We start from the raw sequence: 26,726 nt of genomic DNA, 5'->3' as shown, positions 1-26,726 counted from the left end.
CTATGTATCTCTTCCATAGGAGTATTTTAGAAAGTAAGGAGTGTGTGTCTGTTTTAAAAAGGAATGCTTCTTCAAATTGTCCCACATACAGGTTAACCTAGTTGGGGGAAAAAGGGGAGCCCATGGCTACACCCTGAATTTGAAGGAAAAAGTCTGACTCAAAGACAAAATAGTTATGGGATAATACCAGTTCAGTAAGTTGTAAGATGCAATCATTAGATGGAGCAAGGGTAGAGTCTCTCTGTTGAAGGAAGTGTTGTAACGCCTGCAAGCCTCCAGTGTATCCTTCCTAAGCCCTCTATCAATGAGATCATGTGACTAGTCTCTTTGACATAAGATGGGAGATTCTCAACCATCGGTTTAATGTGGTAATCCACAAACTTAGAAATGTTGGATGTCACAGAGTCGATTGCTGCTACAATGGGTCTACCTGGAGGATTAGATACTTGTTTGTGTAATTTAGTGACTGTATAGAAAATTGGTATCCTGGGAAATTTCACACATAGAAATTCAACTTCTTGTTTAGTGATTTGTCCTGATTCCCAACAGCTTTCCACTGTGGATGAGATATTATGCTGGAATTCCAGGGTAGGGTCACAATTCAGTTTGTGATAGAAGTCACCTTTAGATAGTTATCGGCAACATTCATTCACATAGTCACATTTATTTTGTATACAAATTCCTTCTCCTTTGTCACATTTTTTAATGATAATCGAAGGTTAAGTCCTTAAGAGCCATTCTCTTGTCTCTACTCAGGTTATCATAGGATTTGTGTTTCTGTTTATCTTTCAGTAAGTCACCTACATCCTTTTCAACAATCCTACAGAAGGTTTCTATGGAGGCATTGCGTTTGGGGGGGATGTACAAATGAACTTTTTGCTCTAAATGTAGTTCTCTCAGAGTTCTCAGGTACCCCAGCTGAGGTTAACGGCTACATCTCCTCCTTGACTCACGGTAGGACAGGTAAGTCTATTGATTAGCGTGGTAGACCTATGTATACATCTCACTGAGGATGACATTTCAATTGGAGTCATGTAAGTATCACTCTTATCAAAGAACTCACCCAATCTCAGATTACAAAAAACTTGAATAGATCTATCTGGACATCAAAGTCATTAATGTATGCAGTGGGTACAAATGTTATTTGTACCCACTTATTGAAAACACCGAGGTGAGCGGATGTCAGGGTCTTACTTGATAAGTTGAAGACATTTATCTCCTGTTGGACTGTGGGCCCGTCCTGGGTCTCAATTGATAGGTGTCGCGGGGTGGTAGTGGATTTCTTCGTCCCCCGACGTGTGTGTCGAACTCTCTTACGTGCTGGGGGTGTTGGCCTCAACGTTGTCCCCAAAACGCTCACAATTGGTAGAGGAGACAGAGTTAACGCTGTCTGTGGATAGTCGGTCTGACAGAGGCACTCTGCATCTGTCATCGGCTTGTCTCTTCCGTTTTTTTTGGTTTCTTGTGTTTAGAGTCTCGCCAGAGATATTCGTCCGTTGTTCTTATCTTCCAAATCTCGTTAATACTTCTTCATTTTCCTGATTTTCCTGTCTTTTGCCAGTTTGTCTTGTCAAGTCAACTAGTGTGCTCCCGGTTTTGACTTTTTACCTGCCCAGACTCTGAGCCCGCCTGCCTGAACATTTAGCCTGACCTGACTCTGAGCCCGCCTGCCTGAACATTCAGCCTGACCTGACTCTGAGCCCGCCTGCCTGAACATTCAGCCTGACCTGACTCTGAGCCCGCCTGCCTGAACATTCAGCCTGCCCTGACTCTGAGCCCGCCTGCCTGAACATTCAGCCTGACCTGACTCTGGGCCCGCCTGCCTGAACATTCAGCCTGACCTGACTCTGAGCCCGCCTGCCTGAACATTCAGCCTGACATGACCTTGAACCTGCCTGCCTCCCTGTACCGTTTGGAACTCTGACCTGGTTAATTCACTTTTACCTGTCCTTGACCTGCCTCTTGTTGTTTAAGAAATATCATAGACTCGAACCTTCTGCCTCCTGTGTCTGTATCTGGGTCTCGCCGTGTGTCGTTATACTGAGAGCTAAAAATAAAAAACAGGACAGAGACAACACAATCATACTCTGCGGGACAGATCATAGTCTGACTGAAAAAAGACGCAGAGGAAAATTGTTTTGCTCCTGTTGTGCACAACACGTGGAGCATTAAGGATATGAACCTTGTTCACCCAACTGACTCACCTGGGTTTTAGAGCAGTAAATGACTTGTAACAGAAAGTTAAACTCAAACATTTTTTTTTATACTCAAACAGCACGAGATATTATGTTCTCTAGTTGAGAAGTATGACGATTTCTTGGAGGAAGTGTATCTTCCTAGTGGGGGCTTTTTGTGTAAGTGTTACTATAACCATGATTATGTATGGACAATACTATGACCTGGACTTCTTCCACGACAGACTTCCGAACAGGTGAATATTCTGCGTTTTTTGAAATTGTTTTCCCTCTCAAACATTTGTATATTCTAAAACGTTGGTATAATGTAATCTAGGCTACTTAGTTAATTGGGAAACCATTGTCCAAAAAAATGTAATCCATACAAATCAACTACCTGTATCTTCATCCCTGTAATCCATCAACCCTGACAGTTCTATGACCTGTTGCATTCAACTGAGACATTGACACACTCAACCTACTGCGACTGTAGTTTTCTTGTGTCTTATTGTGGAATGGTTCGATTTTGGCAGATGAGATTACATTTGTCAAATTCATGCATTTTTGGGGGGAGTGTGTAATAATCCGTTTCCCATTCATAAGACTCTACCTTCATGTTAGTTGCTGAAAGTTGAAACTCAAATGCTTTACTAAATGAGAGATTGTTTGAGGTTCCAGTGTTGCTGGTGTCTTCACATGTATGCTTGCCATGTTGTCAAGATCTGAATTTGTGGTTAATGGTAAAGCTACTGACTAGGTGTCACTCCCTGACCTTAGAGATCCTTTATTCTCTATTTTGGTTAGGTCGGGGTGTGACTAGGGTGGGCATTCTAGTTTATTTATCTCTAGGTTGGCTTGGTATGGTTCCCAATCAGAGGCAGCTGTCTATCGTTGTCTCTGATTGGGGGATCATATTTAGGCAGCCTTTTCCCACTGTTTGGTGTGGGATCTTGTTTTTGTATTGTAGCCTTTTGCAGTCCAAAGCTGCACGTTAGTTTTGTTACTCTTTATTTGTTTTGTTGCTGGTTCACATGAATAAACATGATGAACTCCTTCCACGCTGCACCTTGGTCCAATCCTTCCAACTACGAACGTTACACTAGGCCTGTCCTGTCCTGTGCTCCTGGTTTTGACTTTTTACCTGCCCTGACTCTGAGCCCGCCTGCCTGAACATTCAGCCTGACCTGTCTAACATATTTGTGCTCTATATCCCACAACTGACCTCATTTGTATTCCTGTTCAGACATGTCCTAAATGAATCAAATACTGTCTACATTACAGTTTAGACATTGTGCTCTGGTTTTTAAATTGTGCATGTGTCACACCCTGACCTTAGTTATCTCTGTTTTCGTTATTATTTTGGTTAGGTCAGGGTGTGTCAAGGGTGGGTATGCTTGTTTTGTCTTGTCTAAGGTTTTGTATATCTAGGGGTTTTATAAGTCTAGGTAATTGTATGTCTATGGTGGCCTGAATTAGTTCCCAATCAGAGGCAGCTGTTTATCGTTGTCTCTGATTGGGGATCCTATTTAGGTTGCCATTTTCCCTTTTGGTTTTGTGGGTTCTTGTCTATGTGTAGTTGCCTGTCAGCACTTGCTTTGTATAGCGTCACGTTAGTTTGTTCAGTGGTCTTTCTTCATTAAAAGAAGAATGAATGCATATCACGCTGCGCCTTGGTCTCCTCCTTACGACGGACGTGACAGCATGTAAATGTAATATGCTGATTACACAACTGACAGCAGTAATTATCACAACTATCACACTTTTTAATGGCAGTAATTTGAACTCTCCTCTGAATGGGGTCAGGAGTCTTGTCACTTGTTTTCCTCTGTTCCAAGGAAAGGACCTTGTAAAATGCATGTTAGGAATTGTTTTGATGGGTTGAATTTCTGGTACCATAAAATATCTGTTAAAATATTCATGTATTCATTAAACCAAGGATGGGTAACTGACAGCCCACAGGGTGTAGATCAAGTTCCAAAGATTTAAATAAATATATATATATTTTTTGGGGGGGGTGGTTGGGGTCTCAACTTACTGAGAGTTAAAATAGTAGAATACATCAAGTGGAATTCTGAAATTTGGTTGTGCATCAGCAGTTTTTCTCACTTCACTCAATTAGCCCATGTAAGCTATTTTTGTTATTTATTTTAAGTTCATTTTGCAGCCAGATTTGCAGCCAGCTATTTAAACTTGCAGTAATTATGGTTGAATTACCTATCTTTATTTAACCGTTATTTTACCAGGTAAGTTGACTGAGGACACATTCTCATTTTCAGCAACGACCTGGGGAATAGTTACAGGGGAGAGGAGGGAGATTATTGAGCCAATTGTAAACTGGGGATTATTAGGTGACCGTGATGGTTTGAGGGCCAGATTGGGAATTTAGCCAGGACACCGGGGTTAACACCCCTACTCTTACGATAGGTGCCATGGGATCTTTAATGACCTCAGAGAGTCAGGACACCCGTTTAACGTCCCATCCGAAAGACGGCACCCTACACAGGGCAGTGTCCCCAATCACTGCCCTGGGGCATTGGGATATTTTTTAGACCAGAGGAAAGAGTGCCTCCTACTGGCCCTCCAACACCACTTCCAGCAGCATCTGGTCGCCCATACAGGAACTGACCAGGACCAACCCTGCTTAGCTTCAGAAGCAAGCCAGCAGTGGTATGCAGGGTGGTATGCTGCTGGCTACCAGTGGCCCCCAGTGATTTTGTTACTCACTCTCAGTCAGATGTCTTATTAAAAACTGGACACTTTTCTCCCCCCTCCCCTCCCCGCCATGGCAAAATGTGTAGATTTGCAGCAAACTTGCTTTAAAACTGCAACGTGTGGAATTGCAGGAAATGTACAGAAATTTCACTTCAAATTTCACTGAGGGTCCCCAAAAGGCTAGGGCTAGCTCTGACTGCATGTGTGGGTATGGATGTGGGTACGCAGACCTGCGTACCCACATCAGATTTTGATGTGGTCAGATTTTGTGGCCCCCACCCCCATCAAAGTTGCCCATCCTGACCTTAGACAAATCCGCTGGATTGGTCTGATGTGCTTCTGTCCACTTAACAAGGTTGTGTGTGGATTTAACTCGTTGTTGTGCATTTTCAATACATGTTGTCTTCTCCTTCCAGTCAAGACACAGAGTTTGATAGCATTTGGATTTGCAATGAACTTTGGGACAACACCACAGCAACTGGGGAAGAGAAGGTACTCGCACAGAGATGATGTAGTTGACTCTCATCTAATAGAACAAAGGCACACATATCCATCTTGTACAGTACAATGTCTCTACTTAGCTGGAGGGTTTGTGTCCTCTGAGAAAAGCAGTGAAGAAGGACGACTTCCTCAGACTGGGAGCTTCAGCCATTCAGAGTGGGGGCGATTGGAGACGTATGGCTGGAAAGGCCTGCCCCAGAGCAAAGGGAACTACTACTTCAAGGGCTCAGAGCAAGTGACGTCACCGAATGAAACGCTATTTAGCGCGAACCACCGCTAACTAAACTAGCGTTTCACATCCGTTACACCAGGACAGTATGAACATTCCCTTCAGGACCCTATTTAATAATCTCAACCAAACTACGTGTGTACTATATATAAAGTCATTGTCCTCTCACCTTTTTGCTTATTTGTGGTTGATCAGTTGTGAGATCCACTTTGTCCCTGCTCAACGACTCATCCAGCAGCAGCCTGTTTGAGCGCAGGTGGCCTGATCAGTGTGTCCGCTGTGCTGTGGTGGGAAATGGCGGCATCCTTCGAGGCTCCAAACAAGGCAGGGCCATCGACAGTCACCACTCTGTCTTCAGGTCAGTAGTGCTGCTGCAGCTCCCCTTCGACCATCTTCAAAAAACTATTAGACTTCTTATTGCTCTTTGACATAACTAAGATAAAGTTTGTTGCAATTGTAAATATTTCCTTATATTAATCTGCATAGTTTTTAAGGAAACGCTTAAGTATTAGACTGATGGTAAATGATTTATTCCAGGGTCAATGGGGCAATCACCAAGCACTTTGAGGAGGACGTGGGCACAAAGACATCTTTCTATGGGTTCACCACAAACACTATGAATAATTCCCTCAATTCTTACAGAAAAGATGGCTTCACCAAGGTCCCACAGGGACAGGTAAGCACTTGTGGGACAGGCTACAGCAGCGTTTCCCAAACTCTGCCCTCTGGACCTCAAGGGGTGCACGTTTGGGTTTTTGCCCTAACACTACACAGTTGATTCAAATGATCAAAGCTTGATAATTAGTTTATTATTTGAATCAGCTGTGAAGTGCTAGGGCATAAACCAAAACATGCACCCCTTGGGGTCAAGAGGACCAAGTTAGGGAAACCCTGGGCTACAGTGTTGAATCCGGTCCATTTTAAAGTGTTAGGAATTTGTCATACTCTGCGTGGTTGTTTATGCAACTATTCCTTAAAGCTTTGACTATTCCCTATCTGCAGAGAGTCCGATATATCTTCATTCCGTCCAACGAACGTGACTATGTGATGATGTCAGCTGTTATCCAGGGTCTCACTGTCACCTCCGGTCATGACAAGGGGGACTGGTGAGTTGAGAGGGTCACATATGTGAAGCCCACATTAAGAAGAGTAGTACATTTGAACAGCACGATACAATGGTGTGTTGAAGTACTGTGGGCAAGGAAAGCGCAATGATCTTGCGCTTATGCTGCTGGTGAATAGGCTTCTCAGCTGTAATTCCATTTATTACCACAAGATGGTGCTGTTGTATTTCTATGAATGTGGTGTGGTGTGCAATGGATAGAATCTTGTGAGTGGTGGTAGGGCTTAACGCATACAATTCACTTGATGATACTCATCTTTTTGTAAGCTCCCTTGCTATTGATGTACTTTTTGACGTTCTTAATGGAACGTTTTTTCACCCCTTACTACATTTATCCCCTCAAACAGGCCCTCTCGATACTTTGGATTTAAGGCACCAGTTAAGCACTTTAAAATGCTTCATCCAGATTTTATCACATATGTAACGCAAAGGTAAGGGGACTCAAATTGAGACTTTTAGATCATTATTGTCTGCTTTTGACACTGACTGTTGGCTGTCAATGCTGCACAGGTTTCTGAAGTCTCCCCTGCTGAAGTACAGTCAGCTCTACATGCCTAGCACAGGTGCTCTGATGCTTCTGACCGCACTGCACATGTGCGACCAGGTCAGGTCACATCACCACACGCTTTGCCCTTGGTCATCTATTGGTCACTGTTTAACCAACTAAGTGTCTAATGACATATGGCAACTTGGCCAGTATGGAAGTGATTTATTGGGAAACCATGGCAACCTCTGTTTATAGTCCTGGTATAGACCCCATATACTGTTATTCCATATTGATTGTGTCAGATGTAATTCATTAACATAATCCTACAGAAACAGTAAATGTGGATTATAATTAATGAACTTTTTTGTAGGGGTTGATATGTTTTTTTTTTGTAAGGGAAAATCAAGTCTGAAATGTAAAAATGGAAATTACAAACTTCAGAAGCCTTTTTAAATCTCAAACACACAAGTATTTAATTTCCTGCTTTTCAGGAAAGTTCTACTGCAACAGGGTGATCAAATTAAGATCCTACATCTGTATTGAAGGCTAGATGGTGCTATACTGAAACAATGCATGCAAATATTTACACAGCAGACTGAGAATGCAATTCATGCATAAGTGAACAATTCGCATACCTTCCTGCAGGTGTCTGCCTATGGTTTCATCACAAAAAACTTTGCAGACTTCTCTGACCACTACTATGATGCTGTGATGCTGCCCCTGCGCTTCTATGCCAATCACAACATGCAGATGGAGAGCTGGCTGTGGGAGGTACTGCATGCACAAAAAGTAATGTCACTGTACAAGAGGACAAAAGTAAAATGATGGACACTCAATTGTATTTTCATGTGAAAAGCCTTCCTTGAAATGAACTCCTATGTTTGCCATGGAGGTAGTCCCTCTGAAGGAGTGGCTGCCGGAGATGTGTAGCGTCCTTTGTCATTAGTCTCACAGCAACATTAAAGGCCTTTGACGGTGTAAAGCCAAGCTCAGGTGTTCCAAGCGTCTGTTTGTGGGATCAGGCCTTCTTTGATCATTTGAACAACCCTTATCTTCTCTGTGAAGGCAGGTGCAGGGAGCCGAGACTATAGTCTCTCGGTCATTCCTCTTTCTCATTTTCCTGCAATGCCTATTCTCATTAGAAACTGTCGGGTTTGACTGGGACTCACAATGAAAGCATTCACATTATGAAGCCAGCAGTCCATTCATGCCAACCTTTTTGTAAATGAGCTTTGACTTGCAGCCTCTTTGCCCAGTGCCTATCCAAGGATAGGTTACTCCAAGCCACAATAAAGACAAAGTGACACATTCTTGTGTCAAGCTTTGATCTGCTGAGCTATTGTTACATACATACAAGGATCTCCAGTGTCTGTTATGAATGAAATCCTGATAATAGACTAGTGAATGCTGCTAGATTATGTAATTCACTGTAAAGGCAAGATAATGACCACTTGTAACAAATTGTACACATTTTTTGGGAAAGCTGTGTTATGGTCATTTTCTGCAACTGAAAGCTGTGTAAAATGTTATGGGATGGCATCTTATGTGCAATTGTTATATTCTATCAGCAAATCTTTAATTTTACTACAAACCTAATTAAAGCTAGAGTCCTTAATTGAAACAATAGCAAAGCGATCAGCGGCCTCTATTTTGGTAAAAAGCTGAGGGATGGGCCAGGAGAAACGTAACTCAAATTCATAGAGCTATGGATGCAAGGACTGACCAGCCATGATATCAACATTATAGTTGTAACCATGTTTTGAGGCTATACAGTTTGTTTAAATACATTTACATTGTTTACAAACACATTTTTGGTTCTGATTGGGTACACCAGTTGAACTAAGCTCATAGGCATTTGTCATCTTCAATAATCAATTCGTATATATTAAAAATTGTACAAATGTACAACTATGGATTCTGGCTTTAAAATGTAGTGTAGTGCATGTTATGTATTTATATTTATTATTATTTACGTCATATCATTTCAAGTCGCACTGGCGCGAGTCGGGTCGCACAGCTCGCTCTTTTTGGAAGCGGAGGAGGGGAAAGCGGGGACAGAGGACCGTGGGAGGGACGAACACATTCTGGATTGGATCTGACGGAGCAAGTGACAATGTAGCGGAGTCAGTCTTTCGCGTCGGAGTTGGAAAATATTGTATCAAATTATACAAACTTTAATGTATTTTTATATTTCACATATATTTGTGATGAGTAGGTTATGTGTTTACTGGACATAAGAGGAGTACTAAGATTCGCTTTTTGTGGGCGACTGACTCAAAATTACTTTCCTTGAGTTATTGGAAGGCTACGATTACTTTTGCTTGGACCTTGGAAGGCTCTCTGAAAACTGCCACCTTGACATGTATTCCCGTTTTCTAACATGCAACAACAACACTGTATAAGGTAAGACGAATGTGAATTCAATCGTTATAATTATGGATAAGACAGGAATGGCCCCTACCGACAGGCTCTGGAAACTAGTGTTGCTAGTTAAGAAGTTCAGTCCGAAGGTCGCTAGCACACTACTTAGCTTTGCTAGCTAGCTAGCCATGTTATTTTAGTGAACGAAGCAACCGCGAGATTGAAAAGTAGATGCTAGCCAAAGTGATAGGCTTGCTACATATGGAGTAAGAGCTACTAGCTAATGGTATTTTTCATTTCATAATAACCCAGTCCAGTTCAAGTTGCATTGCACGTTTGCGCCATGCTTTGTAATGTGTCTTATTTATGGATAGTTATTACTCAATTCTAAAAGTATCTTACAGTTGGATGAACAATAAATAACTAGGTCTATTTCTAAAAACACATTATTGGCAATATATGATCCATAATCTAAATCCTACATCATGGTGTAGTTCTCCATTGGGACCAGTGAATGAAGTTGCACCCCATCACCAGCTACACACTCCAACCTCTCAAACACACATTCATATTGTGTGACCGCTTGAAGCATGAAAAGACTGGCTAATGGCCTTGTTGGGGGAAGAGGAGGACATGATCACAGTTATTGGGAATGACAGCTTTGCTTACGCCCTGTGCACCTCTTTGGGTGTGTGGTGTACTGAGACTGCCAGGTTATGTAATGTAGCAAGTTATGTTCACACAAAAGAACAGTGCAGACTGCAGAACTGTGCTGTGCAGACACCATCTCATTAGTGGGATCCTGCTGTGCACACTGTGAACTTTCTCAAAACGGTGTATGTTTACATAGCAACACTTTGCTGTACATGAATTTCCTGGCCAGGTTGATCTGAACTGGGTAGAGGAGGAGACGATGAATATGACGAGTAGCCTCTCTAAACCAGTTAGCCACCATTCATTTTTCTATTAGACAGCTCTGCAAACGTTATGTCAATATGTTTGTTATACTCACCAAATATGGAGTTTCACTGAGCAACTATCGTCATTTACTGCCTTCACACCCGGTATGTACTTCCAAAAAAGGTCGAAATAAATGTTTTATCAATGATATTTTGGGATACTGTACTCCTGCTGTATCAGCTGACCTGTGCAATGCAGTAATGAGGAGAAGGGTACAATTGGCCTGCAATTCAGGGCGTTCCTGCATGTGGGTATTCCTGCATCTGCAGGAACCCCTCTTTATACTTCTATTGGTACATTTTTAAGTTAGGACAAGCAGGAGGCGGGGGCGCTCCAGTACAGTAAGTGGGGTTAATGCACAATAATGTTGGATGCCAGCCGCCAATAAACTCACAGAAGAAGGTGCAGCAACAGTAGCTAGCTAGCCATACACCGGTAGATGGTGTCCTTCGCCCCTGGCGAGGGCAGGTGCTCGCCAGGCGGGAGTGAAGGATACTGTGAACTAGCTTAGCCAGCTAGTCCTAATAACCGGTACACAGCACACTGTGTGCTAGCGACACCACGTGCTTGCTAGTTAGCTAAAAAAAGGACACTGTCTACCAATCGTCCCCACCTCCTGCTAGCACAGCAGGCGGGAGGCGACACCATGGACTAGCTAGCGTGATAGTTAACGACACTGTGTGCTTGCTAGTTAGCGAGCTAACTATCAAGCTAGCTAGTCCATGGTGTCGCCTCCCGCCTGCTGTGCTAGCGGGAGTTGGGGACGATTGGTAGACAGTCTCCTTTGTCCCCGCTTGTCAAGTGCATAGGAGTCGGGGGTGACACTGTGTTCTAACTAGCAAGATAGCACATGGTGTCGCTGATTAGCTAGCTAGTTAACTATCACAGTGTCAGTCCCGCCTGCTGTGCTAGCGGGAGGCGGCGGCACCGGTACTAGACAGTGTCCTCATCCCTCGCCTGTCGAGCACTGTTTTCTCACAGATCTGTTGGTATTTGGTATTTTATTAGGATCCCCTTAATGCCAGTGGCAGGTCATAGGTAAAAATAGAAAAGAGTACAGGGCCTAGAGAACTGCCCTGCGCTACACCACACTAGAGGTCGACCGATTATGATTTTTCGATGCCGATTATTGGAGGACCAAAAAAAAGCCGATACCGATTAATCGGCCGATTGTTATAAAATAATAATTTAATAGTAAAAATATATATATATTTGTAATAATGACAATTACAACAATACTGAATTAACACTTAATATGATACAGAAATAAAATCAATTTCGCCTCAAATAAATAATGAAACATGTTCAATTTGGTTTAAATAACGCAAAAACTAAGTTTTGGAGAAGAAAGTAATATGTGCCATGTAAAAATGTGTGCCATGTAAATTATGTGCCATGTAAAAAAGCTAACTTTTAAGTTCCTTGCTCAGAACATGAGAACATATGAAAGTTGGTGGTTCTTTTCCAAGGTAAGAGGTTTTAGGTTGTAGTTAATATAGTTCTTAAAGGACTATTTCTCTCTATACCATTTGTATTTCATATACCTTTGACTATTGGATGTTCTTATAGGCACTATAGTATTGCCAGTGTAACAGTATAGCTTCCGTCCCCCTCCTCGCCCCTACCTGGGCTCGAACCAGGAACACATCGACAACAGCCACACTCGAAGCATCGTTACCCATCGCTCCACAAAAGCCGCAGCTTTTTTTTAACTACTCTAAATCTAAAAGTGAGTGACGTTTGAAACAGTATTAGCGCGCACCCCGCTAACTAGCTAGCCATTTCACATCGGTTACACCAGCCATTAGGCTGATAGGCTTGAAGTCATAAACAGTGCTGTGCTTGAGAAGAGCTGCTGGCAAAACGCACGAAAGTGCTGTTTGAATGAATGATTACGGGCCTGCTGCTGCTCAGTCAGACTGCTCTATCAAATCAGACTTAATTATAACATAACACACAGAAATACGAGCCTTTGGTCATTAATATGATCAAATTGGGAAACTATCATTTCGAAAACAAAACGTTTATTATTTCATACTTATACAGTGTTGTTTCATATTTATTATACTCGTGGAGTGCAATGGTTAGAGCGTTGGACTAATTAACTGTGCGGTTGCAAGATTGAAACCCCTGAGCTGACAAGGTGAAAATCTGTCGTTTTGCCCCTGAACAAGGCAGTTAACCCACAGTTCCTAGGCAGTCATTGAAAATAAGAATGTGTTCTTAACTGACTTGCCTAGTTAAATAAAAGTTATACATTTTATTTTTTATTGAAAAAATAATAAAAAATAATCGGAAATCGGCGCCCAAAAATACAGATTTCTGATTGTTATGAAAACTTGAAATCGGCCCTAATTAATCGGCCATTCCGATTAATCGGTCGACCTCTAGTATATACAGGGCCTGATGGGAGTAAATTACAATAGTTTCTCAGCGAAACTCCGTATTTGGTGAATAACGAACGTGTTTTGACATTATAACGCTTGCTGAGCTGTCTAATGGGGAATGGATGGTACTGTAGCTAACTGAGCTGGAGAGGAGACTCATCATATTCATTGTCTCCTCCTCTGCCCACTTACTGGTTCAGTGTGATCGTGAACACGTCACAGTTTGCGTTATTGTACTTTCATGCACAAGTTCCATCTAATTCTGCTACCATCTTAAGTGAAACAAATATAGGTAAATTGTTTAAAAGCAACAAACACTCCTAAACTAGGCTACTTCTTGCTCTCATTTCTCTCAACTGTTCTTGGCCATTGGGCTGGAAGAGTTTAAGTAGCCTCCAATTCAAATTGCATTTGAAACATGGTCAAGCATTGAAAACCTTATCTCAGAGCCTCAGGGAAAACTGTAAATAACACCAGCTCACTTGCTGAAAAGGCTCTAAAAAAATGTCCATCATCCTCTATGGGCAAGTTGCTCTCTCATTAATCATTTGTCCATAAAGTCCTGGTATGGACTGCAGTCATTAAACTACAGTGCATTGCGAAAGTATTCGGCCCCCTTGAACTTTGCGACCTTTTGCCACATTTCAGGCTTCAAACATAAAGATATAAAACTGTATTTTTTTGTGAAGAATCAACAACAAGTGGGACACAATCATGAAGTAGAACGACATTTATTGGATATTTCAAACTTTTTTAACAAATCAAAAACTGAAAAATTGGGCGTGCAAAATGATTCAGCCCCTTTACTTTCAGTGCAGCAAACTCTCTCCAGAAGTTCAGTGAGGATCTCTGAATGATCCAATGTTGACCTAAATGACTAATGATGATAAATACAATCCAACTGTGTGTAATCAAGTCTCCGTATAAATGCACCTGCACTGTGATAGTCTCAGAGGTCCGTTAAAAGCGCAGAGAGCATCATGAAGAACAAGGAACACACCAGGCAGGTCCGAGATACTGTTGTGAAGAAGTTTAAAGCCAGATTTGGATACAAAAAGATTTCCCAAGCTTTAAACATCCCAAGGAGCACTGTGCAAGCGATAATATTGAAATGGAAGGAGTATCAGACCACTGCAAATCTACCAAGACCTGGCCGTCCCTCTAAACTTTCAGCTCATACAAGGTGAAGACTGATCAGAGATGCAGCCAAGAGGCCCATGATCACTCTGGATGAACTGCAGAGATCTACAGCTGAGGTGGGAGACTCTGTCCATAGGACAACAATCAGTCATATATTGCACAAATCTGGCCTTTATGGAAGAGTGGCAAGAAGAAAGCCATTTCTTAAAGATATCCATAAAAAGTGTTGTTTAAAGTTTGCCACAAGCCACCTGGGAGACACACCAAACGTGGAAGAAGGTGCTCTGGTCAGATGAAACCAAAATGTAACTTTTTGGCAACAATGCAAAACGTTATGTTTGGCGTAAAAGCAACACAGCTCATCACCCTGAACACACTGTCAAACATGGTGGTGGCAGCATCATGGTTTGGGCCTGCTTTTCTTCAGCAGGGACAGGGAAGATGGTTAAAATTGATGGGAAGATGGATGGAGCCAAATACAGGACCATTCTGGAAGAAAACCTGATGGAGTCTGCAAAAGACCTGAGACTGGGACGGAGATTTGTCTTCCAACAAGACAATGATCCAAAACATAAAGCAAAATCTACAATGGAATGGTTCAAAAATAAACATATCCAGGTGTTAGAATGGCCAAGTCAAAGTCCAGACCTGAATCCAATCGAGAATCTGTGGAAAGAACTGAAAACTGCTGTTCACAAATGCTCTCCATCCAACCTCACTGAGCTCGAGCTGTTTTGCAAGGAGGAATGGGAAAAAATGTCAGTCTCTCGATGTGCAAAACTGATAGAGACATACCCCAAGCGACTCACAGCTGTAATCGCAGCAAAAGGTGGCGCTACAAAGTATTAACATAAGGGGGCTGAATAATTTTGCACGCCCAAATTTTCAGTTTTTGATTTGTTAAAAATGTTTGAAATATCCAATAAATGTCGTTCCACTTCATGATTGTGTCCCACTTGTTGTTGATTCTTCACAAAAAAATACAGTTTTATATCTTTATGTTTGAAGCCTGAAATGTGGCAAAAGGTTGCAAAGTTCAAGGGGGCCGAATACTTTCGCAAGGCACTGTATATATTTTTTCTCATAAATTGCACTGTTTACCAGCCTTGTTGTTGAGGGGGATGGATAGCATAGGCAGATATTTACTGCTCACCATGAATTGAAGTGACAACGATGCGTATTTATGTATGAGTGAGATGCTCATTTTGTGGGGAGATTCTTAGAGTGTTTCAGGATATTACTCCCTCCCTCACTGTTTCAGTTTCCTGAGAGATAAAGGGCACTCCACTGATTTTTCCTGTAAGGGCAAGCTGGGTCAAAAATGAAAAAAAGATCATAGGCACGCTGGACTTTGTGGCAAATAGTTTTTTCTTCACAGTTTTTAATATTTGGATTAATTTCCAAATGAATAAGCCCGTAGTATTCGGGTTGAAGCATGGTAAAAACCCTGTTGCTGTTCTTTGGATTGGAGCTTCCTTGGGGTTACACACTTTTTGACGGCCTTGCTTTGGTTTCTCCTCCATGTCTTCTATAGCCATATGGGCATTTAAAGACTTTCATGTCTGTGTGGGTTGTCCAGTATTGAGACTGGACTATGATATAGCCTATTAACCCAACTGTTATACTCGTTTTCTCTTTTCTCAGGTTCTGGCCTGCTGGTTCATGCGGCTCCATTCCAGCCTTCTCTGTGCTCTGACCACAGCACCCGCCGGGGCCCTCAAGCACATAAATGGTAGCTCCACACAACTCCAACCCCTGACACATTCTGTACAATAAAATATTTAGTAAATAAAAACCGAAAGAAAGTTGAACAGGAAATTTAAGCAGCAAAAGAGATTTTCCGTCTCTCAGGCTTCCCTTTACTTGGCATCCGTAACCGGACTGGGAGTTGAGACCGCTGATTTGAGGCTGTGAGTGTCCTCCCCTCTACTGCTTCACATTCCCTCACCTGTCAGCTGTGTGTGTTTCTGTGAGGACAGTAACTCTGAGGTAGGTTGATGCGGCTGTGCCTTAGCATGGCGCTGTGAGGAAGCCGCTGCCTGGACTCTGGACGGACGCCAGTGAAGCGCTTACACACCTTGGACCATCATGGGGAAGGAGCAGGACCTACTGCAGGCCGTCAAGACCGGAGACCTGCCCTCCACTCAGAAACTACTGGCCAAGCTCAAAGCCAGCCGAAACAGTGAGTCCTCAAGTTACCCTTAAATCTTAAATCTCATAGCCAGATTTATTTTAGCTCACTGAAAGGCTGAGGGAGTGTGCAGTGCAATACATCTCCGTTATGTTTATTTGCCCAAGCTTTGGGATTATTGGCAGATGGCGCCTAAGTAAGACAATTAGATGTGCGCACAGTCAGAAATCTCTTCCTCTGGAGGCAGTAAGGCAATCGGTAACATGCTTAAACAAGCAGTTTGCTTCATTCTGTCTGCTGCTGCCACACCTGTCATAACTACTAAACGTCTCCCAAATCAATAGATCCTGCCTACCGTCTACGCCAGTGATTCTCTAACAGGAGTAGGCTAGTCGAGCCAGCGGAAATCGACAGTTCTCAGTTGTTCAGACATGATTCAAAAGCCAGTGTTTGCTATCTAACTGACTCATCAACCAGTTTCTTGCTGGTTGACTCAATATTTCAACAAATGACATTTGTCATTTAGCAGATGCTCTTATGTAGACTGACATACTGGAGCAAATCGGGGTAAGTGCTTTGCTCGTCAGATCTTTCACCTAGTTGGCTTGGGGATTCCAACCAGCGGCCTTTCGGTTGCTGGCCCAACGCTCTTAACTGCTAGGCTACCTGCCGCCCCACACAGTTATGTGTATTGTCTTTCTCATGAAAAGGTGATCAACTCTGTTATTGGATTATGAGAAAGATGGCCTACCTTTTACAAAGTGGAGTGTTGTAGCTAATCCTATTGAATGTAGAGTGATCCTTATGTTCAGTGATTGAGTGTGTTTGTTCAGGGGAGCTGTGCTGAGAGGAGGTGAGTGCTCTCAACTCTCTACTCTGAGGTCAAGCTTCAGGAACTTAACTACAGAAGACACTGAGCCTCAGCTAAAGCTTTGGGGAAATCTATCCCTTTGGATTAGCCAGGCCAGCTCCAATCCAGCCCTTATGATGATGGCGCACTAATGAACTCTCTCTCGCTCTCGGGAAACTAAAAGCTTATCCACATTCTCCCAGGGTTTTAATTCACTGGACCATAAGCTTACGGCCGTCTATATCGTCTCCCTTGAGAGGGACACTTTCTATCCCCAGAGTTGCTATCCGCTGTATGAGGGTTTGTGGATGGGGTGGTTGGGTAGGTTCCCACTTGCAGACCCCCATCACAAATGCCTCAAGGTTTGAGGGGAGGGGGGGCTCAGTTGCCTTTTCTTGAGCTATCAATTCCTCCGATCTTTCTGCTCTCAAAAGCTGCTATCTCCAACTACAATGGTATATCAACTGCAGTTTACTGCACCTTTATCCTTCTGCTCTTCCAATCACTAAATTCACCTACTGGCATAGTTTACAAACACAAAGACCATTACTCACACACCCAGGAGGACGTTTTCTCTGACTATGAGTGTTGTTGTGTTCTCAGAGGCCTATGTAATTTCTAAAATGACAGTGCTGGGTGGCTGTTTAGAGGCTGTTTTTCCACAACCACAATGCCACAAGGTGCAAGACGTTCTGGAGGACTCCTGTATTTAGTTGCTTCTCTCTGCTCATTCACTGTAGAGATAGTGTCCGACATTGAGTTCAACATGGCACCACACAGCACAGTGACTGAGAGAATTGAGAGCCCGAGGCGAGGAGGTTGGGCTGCTTTATCATTGTGAAAACCTATCACCCTCTGTGCTATTCTGGACCCTCTTTTGGCTCTAAACAAACATGAATTGCTCTGACCCAGAGGGGAGAGATGATGGGATATGAGGGATGGGGAGAGTTAAGTGGTCTCAGTGTACCCTGTGTTTTTCCTGTGTTTATTAAATTCAGACTATTATATTGTAAGAATTGTGGACATACGGTGTAATTACACTATAACGGTCTCTTTGTCTGCCGTGGGGTTGTGAACTCTGTTAAGTGTTCATATTAAAGGGCAACTCCCACTTTTCAACCTCATTTTCATTATATCCTGCACAATACCAGTGTCAACATACAGCTGTACCATTGAGAGCATCTTGACTGGCTGCATCACGCGTGGTATGACAACTGCTTGGCATATGACCGTAAGGTGCTACAGAGGGTAGTGCATATGGACCAGTACATCACTGGGGCCGAGCTCCCTGCCATCTAGGACCTCTATATCAGGCAATGTCAGAGGAAGGCCGTAAAAATTGTCAGACTCCAGCCATCTAATTCATAGACTGTTCTCTCTGCTACCGCACGGCAAGTGGCACCGGAGCGCCAAGTCTGGGACCAAAAGGCTCCTGAACAGCTTTCTAACCCCGAGCCATAAAACTGATAATCAAATGGCTTCCCTGACTATTTGCATTGACCCCTTTTTTATTTGCACTGACTCTCTTGCACCGGCTCACTCACTGGACTCTACTCACACATACTACACTGACTCTCTGGCACCGGCTCACTCACTGGACTCTACTCACACATACTACACTGACTCTCTGGCACCGGCTCACTCACTGGACTCTACTCACACATACTACACTGACTCTCTAGCACCGGCTCACTCACTGGACTCTACTCACACATACTACACTGACTCTCTGGCACCGGCTCACTCACTGGACTCTACTCACAGATACTACACTGACTCTCTGGCACCGGCTCACTCACTGGACTCTACTCACACATACTACACTGACACTCCAACACACACACACACAGGCTACATTCGACTACATACGCTCACACACACATGCATATTGATGCCAAACACACACTCACGCATAGACAGACTTTCGTACTCTTCACATACGCTTCTGCTACTCTGTTTATTATCTATTCTGATTGCCTAGTCACTTTTTACCCCTACCTACATGTACATATTACCTCAACTACCTCGTACCTCTGCACATTGAGTATGTTTACATGCACACTAATAATTAGATATTAAACTGATTATTTTAGATGATGCAATAGTCATGTGAACACCTTACTCTGCTTATCTTAATCGATGTAAGGTCAGAATCTGAGTAAGCATACACCGATTAAAACTCCTGGTTTTCTGATCAATCTTTCAAATTATTTGGACATGTAAACACCTTAATCGGCGTTCCAGCAGTGTATTTGATCTGCCCATGTGCTAGCACCAGCTGAGCGAGCCTCCTTTATTTACACGAGTAATGTGTGTTCGGAACAACAATGTATGTGTCTTAGAAGTCATTTTCACATACAAACTTGATCAAATATGCTTACCAAAATAACATGTTCGCCGTGGTAGGACGTTTATTTTGATTGCCGATTTTCTGCATTTATCAGTGTCATCAGGTAGCCTGATTTCAGATGTGTCCATGTAAACAAGATTATTAGGGAAATCGTTCCTCTTGCAAAGCATGTAAACATTTTAATCAAACTATTAATCTGACTATCCACAGTAACCGCACTCATTGACTCGGTACCGGTACTCCTTGTATATAGATTTGTTATTTTGTGTTACTATTTCCTTGTAATTTTTTTTTGCTAATTTGTCTTACTTTTGAGTTCTGCATTGTTGGGAAAGGGGTTGTAAGTAAACATATCATGATAAAGTCTACACTGGTTGTATTCAGCGCATGTGACTGATTTGTTTTGTAGAAACAAATATAAAGTTCTACACAATGACATCAAAGTTTAAACATTTAAAAACTGTGATTTTCAAACACTGAGGCCATCATTGTAAATAAGAATTTGTTCTTAACTGACTGGTGAATTTTGGCCCATTCCTCCTGACAGAGCTGGTGTAACTGAGTCAGGTTTGTAGGCCTCCTTGCTCTCATACGCTTTTTCAGTTCTGCCCACAAATTTTCTATAGGATTGAGGTCAGGGCTTTGTGATGGCCACTCCAATACCTTGACTTTGTTGTCCTTAAGCCATTTTGCCACAACTTTGGAAATTTGATTGTCCATTTGGAAGACCCATTTGCGACCAAGCTTTAACTTCCTGACTGATGTCTTGAGCTGTTGCTTTAATATATCCACATAATTTGCCTCCCTCATGATGCCATCTATTTTGTGAAGTGCACCAGGCCCTCCTGCAGCAAAGCACCCCCACAACATGATGCTGCCACTAGAGGTCGACCGATTATGATTTTTCAATGCCGATACCGATACCGATTAGTGGCCGATTTTAAAATAAATAAAAAAATAAAAAAAAAATATATATGTATTTATTTATTTGTAATAATAACAATACTGAATGAACACTTTTATTTTAACTTAATATAATACATCAATCAAATTAATTTAGCCTCAAATAAATAATTAAACATGTTCAATTTGGTTTAAATAATGCAAAAACAAAGTGTTGGAGAAGAAAGTAAAAGTGCAATATGTGCCATGTAAGAAAGCTAACTTTTAAGTTCCTTGCTCAGAACATGAGAACATATGAAAGCTGGTGCTTCCTTTTAACATGAGTCTTCAATATTCCCAGGTAAGAAGTTTTAGTTTGAGGTTATTATAGGAATTATAGGACTATTTATCTCTATACCATTTGTATTTCATATACCTTTGACCATTGGATGTTCTTATAGGCACTTTAGTATTTCCAGTGTAACAGTATAGCTTCCGTCCCTCTCCTCGCCCCTATCTGGGCTCGAACTAGGAACACATCGACAATAGCCACCCTCGAAGCATCGTTACCCAGCGCTCAGTCAGAGAGCTCTATCAAATATCAAATCATAGACTTAATTATAACATAATAACACACAGAAATAGAAGCCTTATGTCATTAATATGGTCAATTCCGGAAACTATCATTTTGAAAAAGAAAAAAAAACATTTATTCTTTCCGTGAAATACTTAACTGTTCCGTATTTTATCTAACTGGTGGAATCCATTAGTCTAAATATTCCTGTTACATTGCACAACCATCAATGTTATGTCATAATTACGTAAAATTCTGGCAAATTAGTTTGCAACGAGCCATGCGGCCTAAACTGTTGCATATAGCCTGACTCTGCGTGCAATGAACGCAAGAGAAGTGACACAATTTCCCTAGTTTAATATTGCCTGCTAACATAAATTTATTTTAACTAAATTTGCAGGTTTAAAAATATATACTTGTGTATTGATTTTAAGAAAAGTGTTGATGTTTATGGTTAGGTACACATTGGTGCAACGACAGTGCTCTTTTTGCGAATGCGCTTGTTACATCACCCGTTTGGCGAAGTAGGCTATGATTCAATGATAAATTAACAGGCACCGCATCAATTATATGCAAATGAGGACAAGCTAGATGAACTAGTAATATCATCCACCATGTGTAGCTAACTAGTGACTATGTTAAGATTGATTGTTTTTTATAAGATATGTTTAATGCTAGCTAGCACCTTACCTTGCCTCCTTGCTGCACTCACATAACAGGTAGTCAGCCTGCCACACAGTCTCCTCGTGAAGTGCAATGTAATCGGCCATGATCGTTGTCCAAATATGCCAATTACCGATTGTTATGAAAATCTGAAATCGGCCATTCCGATTAGTCGACCTCTAGCTGCCACCCCCGTGCTTCACGGTTGGGATGGTGTTCTTCGGCTTGCAAGCCTCCCCTTTCTTCTTTCAAACATAATGATGGTCAATATGTTCAAACAGTTCTATTTTTGTTTCATCAGACCAAAAAGTACGATCTTTGTCCCCATGTGCAGTGGCAAACCGTAGTCTGGCTTTTTTTATGGCGGTTTTGGAGCAGTGGCTTCTTCCTTGCTGAGCGGCCTTTCAGGTTATGCCAATATAGGACTCGTTTTACTGTGGATATATATACTTTTGTACCTGTTTCCTCCAGCATCTTCACAAGGTCCTTTGCTGTTGTTCTGGGATTGATTTGCACTTTTCGCATCGAAGTACGTTCATCTCTAGGAGACAGAACACGTCTCCTTCCTGAGCGGTATGACGGCTGCATGGTTCCATGGTATTTATACTTGCATACTATTGTTTGTACAGATGAACGTGGTACCTTCAGGCGTTTGGAAATTGCTCCCAAGGATGAACCAGACTTGTTGAGGTCTATAATTTTCTTTCTGAGATATTAGCTGATTTCTTTAGATTTTCCCATGATGTCAAGCAAAGAGGCACTGAGTTTGAAGGTAGGCCTTGAAATACATTCACAGGTACACTTCCAATTGACTCAAATGATGTCAATTAGTCTATCAGAAACTTCTAAAGCCATGACATAATTTTCTGGAATTTTCCAAGCTGTTTAAAGGCACAGTCAACTTAGTGTATGTAAACTTCTGACCCACTGGAATTGTGATACAGTGAATTATAAGTTAAATAATCTGTCTGTAAACAATTGTTGGAAAAATGACTTGTGTCATGCACAAAGTAGATGTCCGACTTGCCAAAACTATAGTTTGTTAAAAAGAAACTTGTTGAGTGGTTTAAAAACAAGTTTTACTGACTCCAACCTAAGTGTATGTAAACTTCCGACTTCAACTGTACGTAGACAGGTTTGGTGCCTGAGATTATGAATATGACTTTGAAAAGTGGCGGAATTGCCCTTTTATCACGGGATGCTCTTATGGCCCCTACACTCCAGGCTGGGCTGGAGTTGCCTCAGCCAGCTGACAGGCCTGCCGTGCTGCTTGGGTCTGCCCCCAAGTCCCTGAGGAGATTCCTAGAGACTGTCGGATTACCCTCTCCCTTTGTTTTGCCTCTCGCCCATCCCAATTTATCACCTTATACGTTACGTGTGGCTCAGCTATTGTTATGAGCTACAACCCAGCCCATTGATGGGATTGGGGACAGTCATTACCCCCGCCATCAGGTTTCCACAAACAAACACATCACACAACCGTTTCTCTGACATCTGGTACCTCAGGTCTCTGCCTCACCCAATCCACTCCCTCCCATATGGTGCTCAACCAGATTAAGGGGAATTATGGGTCGGGCTGGGATGACAAAGAAAGGTCCAACGTAGTGGGGTTTCCTCTTCTCTCTCCGACATGGCAGAGTCAGCCAAACTAAACCCTTAACAGGCCCCCGGTGAGCCAGCAACAGCGCGGTGTGAGTTCTGTGTCCCACGTCTCATGGTCAAAGAGTCTCAGGAACGGTGGGATGTAGCCAGGTCAGTTGGCTCAGATACACACGTTTGGACTCTGACCTCTTTCTCCCTCTGGCCACAACAGAATGAGGGACCCAGGTTGGAATGTTTAGGAATTTGTTTGAAGAGGTTAAGTGTGTGATAATATAGACAAAATCCATGTGTTAATCCTGTCTAACTCATTTTCATTACATCCCCTAGACATCAGATACCACAAATCCCTTTGTTTTTTAGTTGCATTGGTTTTTCCCCCCAGTCTGTGGATTTGGCTTTATTCAGAGCTGCCACAATTAAAACATTTTTAAAACGCTTTGTCTGAGATTGACCTTTATTATATATTGGAATATGGGAGCTGTTAGAATGACAGAGGATCACATGTTTGTGTGCTGTATGTAGTAAAGGTAGACCGATTAATCGAAATGGCCGATTCATTAGGGCCGATTTAAATTTTTCATAACAATCGGAAATCGGTATTTTTGGGAGACGATTTGCCGATGTTTTTTTAAATATAAATGTTTTTATTAGATTTGTTACACCTTTTATTTAATCTTTATTTAACTAGGCAAGTCAGTTAAGAATATATTCTTATTTTCAATGACGGCCTAGGAACGGTGGATTAACTGCCTCGTTCAGGGGCAGAAAGACAGATTTTCACCTCATCAGCTCGGGGGATCCAATCTTGCAACCGTACAGTTAACTAGTCCAACGCAATAACGACCTGAATCTCTCTCGTTGCACTCCACAAGGAGACTGCCTGTTACGCAAATGCAGTAAGCCATGGTAAGTTGCTAGCTAGCATTAAACTTATCTTATAGAAAACAATCAATCATAATCACTAGTTAACTACACATGGTTGATGATACTACTAGATATTATCTAGCGTGTCCTGTGTTGCATATAATCTGACTGAGCATACAAGCATACAAGTATCTAAGTATCTGACTGAGCGGTGATAGGCAGAAGCAGGCGCGTAAACTTTCATTCAAACAGCACTTTTGTGCGTTTTGCCAGCAGCTCTTCGTTGTGCGTCAAGCATTGCGCTGTTTATGACTTCAAACCTATCAACTCCCGAGATGAGGCTGGTGTGACCGAAGTGAAATGGCTGGCTAGTTAGCACGCGCTAATAGCGTTTCAAACTTCACTCGCTCTGAGCCTTGGGGTGGTTGTTTCCCTTGCTCTGCATGGGTAATGCTGCTTCGATGTGGTGGCTGTTGTCGTTGTGTTGCTGGTTCGAGCCCAGGGAGGAGCGAGGAGAGGGACGGAAGCTATACTGTTACACTGGCAATACTAAAGTGCCTATAAGAACATCCAATAGTCAAAGGTTAATGAAATACAAATGGTATAGATGGAAATAGTCCTATAATAACTACAACCTAAAACTTCTTACCTGGGAATATTGAAGACTCATGTTAAATGGAACCACCAGCTTTCATATGTTCTCATGTTCTGAGCAAGGAACTGAAACGTTAGCTTTCTTACATAGCACATTTTGCACTTTTACGTTCTTCTCCGACACTTTGTTTTTGCATTATTTAAACCAAAATGAACATGTTTCATTATCTACTTGAGGCTAAATTGATTTTATTGATGTATTATATTAAGTTAAAATAAGTGTTAATTCGGTATTGTTGTAATTGTCATTATTACAAATACATTTATTTATTTAATTTTTTAAAACGGCCGATTAATCGGTATCGGCTTTTTTGGTCCTCCAATAATCGGTATCGGAATTGAAAAATCATAATCGGTCGACCTCTAGTATGGAGCTACTCATTTGTCCTGCATTATAAAGTCAATATTTAAAACTGATGTTGGTTTCCATCATGGTTTTTTACCTCCGGCCTCTATTTGAAAGTCCAACATATTCAAGCTGATAAGGTTTCATTTGTGTTTTTATGCCAAGAAATATTTCACAGCTTGTGGCCCAATTAGACCTACAAAGCTTGGGGAAATGGTTTGATGTTAGGTGTGCATCAATGCAAACCCCCAGGAATTGGGAGTGAAAACCCCCCTGGCGTATAACATCACCATCTGTCTTTTTTAAACGTAAGTGTGCCACACACTGCATTATTATTGACCAGAGGGAGCGGTGTTCCGTATTGAAGACCATCAATGTCCCATTATCGGTGTCTCGTAAAACTGTTGGGCCACAATGAAAGGCAGGGCCGTTAAGAGAGCCCCAAACAAAACGTCCAGCGCGGCGTTGGAGTCTGTGGTGATTCTCTGGGAGGGAGCAGCTGTCAGCCTCCCCAGGCCAGTGATAGGCTTCTAAGGAGCCCACTGTGACTGTCTATTGGTCGCCGGGCCACTCGCCCATACTGCAGCCATGGTTTATTCATGACTTTGTGTTCAAACAGAGCCAGCCCACCCAAACACCCAATCCAGTCCCTTCATTCCACTTACTTAGGCCTACTCCTGCCGCCTTGTGCTAGCTAGAGGCAGGAATAACATCTGGGGCATCATGACACAGACAGGCACACAACCTCCTCCTTCCCTCCATGACAGAGGCATCACAGTGTTGAACTATTGAACTTACAATAATTCTGGGAAAAGCTCCATTCATTTACAGTTTAGTTATTGCCAGTATAGTACTTCTTGCTACTGGCAAAAAGGAATGAGCTAGAGTTCACTTGATCTGAATATTGTACCCGTTTTTCTAGTTTCCATCCCAACATACTAGACGTTTTCCATATAGACTTGACCTTGTTTCACGCAAAAACAGCATATCGTTTACTCCGTCATCTGCTAGTTTTTATAGTTGAAGTTCAACAGAATATTATGCATTCTCCTTCACCATTGCACCTTCCTCTCCCATGTCACAATGCCTCAAATACAGCTCAGGATAATGAGAAGGAAATTTCCACTTTCTTTTCAGACTGGGCATATTGATGGGAAAGTGTTAAAACCTTTTAGACAGACCGTGAAATTCTGTCTCTGTCCTGAAGCCGCCGGTGTTTGCCTGTCAACTCTACCGTTGGTGTGCTAAATGTTTAATTGGCTCGCCAAACAGACAGGTCCCATAGACCTTGTAAATGAGGTCAGTTAGCCCATGCCTCAGAAGAGGAAGAAGCACTGGTCTGTGTTGGAATGGGGCCCTTCAGGACCTCTAGCTGTCTGGTCTCTGACGTAAGTGGAAAGAGAAGAAACCCAAATGGGAAAAGCAAAGGTTATTGTTACCAGAGTGGTCTACCTATGACCCTTTGTCAAGTGTTCTGTTTTCTACTGGGTTGGATCACAGACAAGCTAGCCAACATTTATCGAAGCACTTCTTAGTTTTACTCATCTAAGACCAAGAAGAATCTATTAGCACAGCCTCAAGAATATCTCTTGCCTTGGACATTTGGGAAACTGCTGAACGTCTATTGAACTTTGTTTCATGTCTCTCTTTAACCATCCTTAAATTTTTGTTGATGAGTGCCAGATTTACTGGAATTAAAAGGGTGGGGGTCTTTCAAAACCACCCGTTACAGCAGA

At 42.2% G+C, this 26,726-nt stretch overlaps 2 protein-coding genes across 13 annotated transcripts in view; both read left to right on the top strand.

Moving 5' to 3' along the window:
• Positions 1-5,301: 5,301 nt before the first annotated feature.
• On the top strand, positions 5,302-8,210 carry LOC110538981 (alpha-N-acetylgalactosaminide alpha-2,6-sialyltransferase 2). Its single transcript, XM_036939534.2, has 6 exons — positions 5,302-5,974; positions 6,154-6,292; positions 6,619-6,722; positions 7,087-7,170; positions 7,250-7,343; positions 7,872-8,210. Exons 2-6 carry the CDS (start codon positions 6,233-6,235, stop codon positions 8,049-8,051), a joined length of 522 nt encoding a protein of 173 aa, XP_036795429.2. The 5' UTR covers positions 5,302-5,974; positions 6,154-6,232; the 3' UTR covers positions 8,052-8,210.
• Positions 8,211-9,249: 1,039 nt separating this feature from the next.
• LOC110538980 (caskin-2) overlaps positions 9,250-26,726 on the top strand; it is an 87,536-nt gene continuing 70,059 nt past the window's right edge. For all 12 annotated transcript variants that reach the window (XM_090193716.1, XM_090193715.1, XM_090193714.1 and 9 more), the window contains exons 1-2: positions 9,250-9,629; positions 15,719-16,256. In XM_090193716.1, coding sequence (XP_090049842.1) covers positions 16,163-16,256 — 94 coding nt within the window. In that variant the 5' untranslated portion in view covers positions 9,250-9,629; positions 15,719-16,162. The remainder of the gene's footprint in view (positions 9,630-15,718; positions 16,257-26,726) is intronic.

The sequence above is a fragment of the Oncorhynchus mykiss genome, chromosome 12 (assembly GCF_057628025.1).
Source record: "Oncorhynchus mykiss isolate SJ-2025 chromosome 12, ASM5762802v1, whole genome shotgun sequence".
Lineage (NCBI taxonomy): Eukaryota > Metazoa > Chordata > Actinopteri > Salmoniformes > Salmonidae > Oncorhynchus > Oncorhynchus mykiss.
Note: the sequence above shows the minus strand (reverse complement) of the source record. Positions and strands in the feature narration are given on the sequence as shown.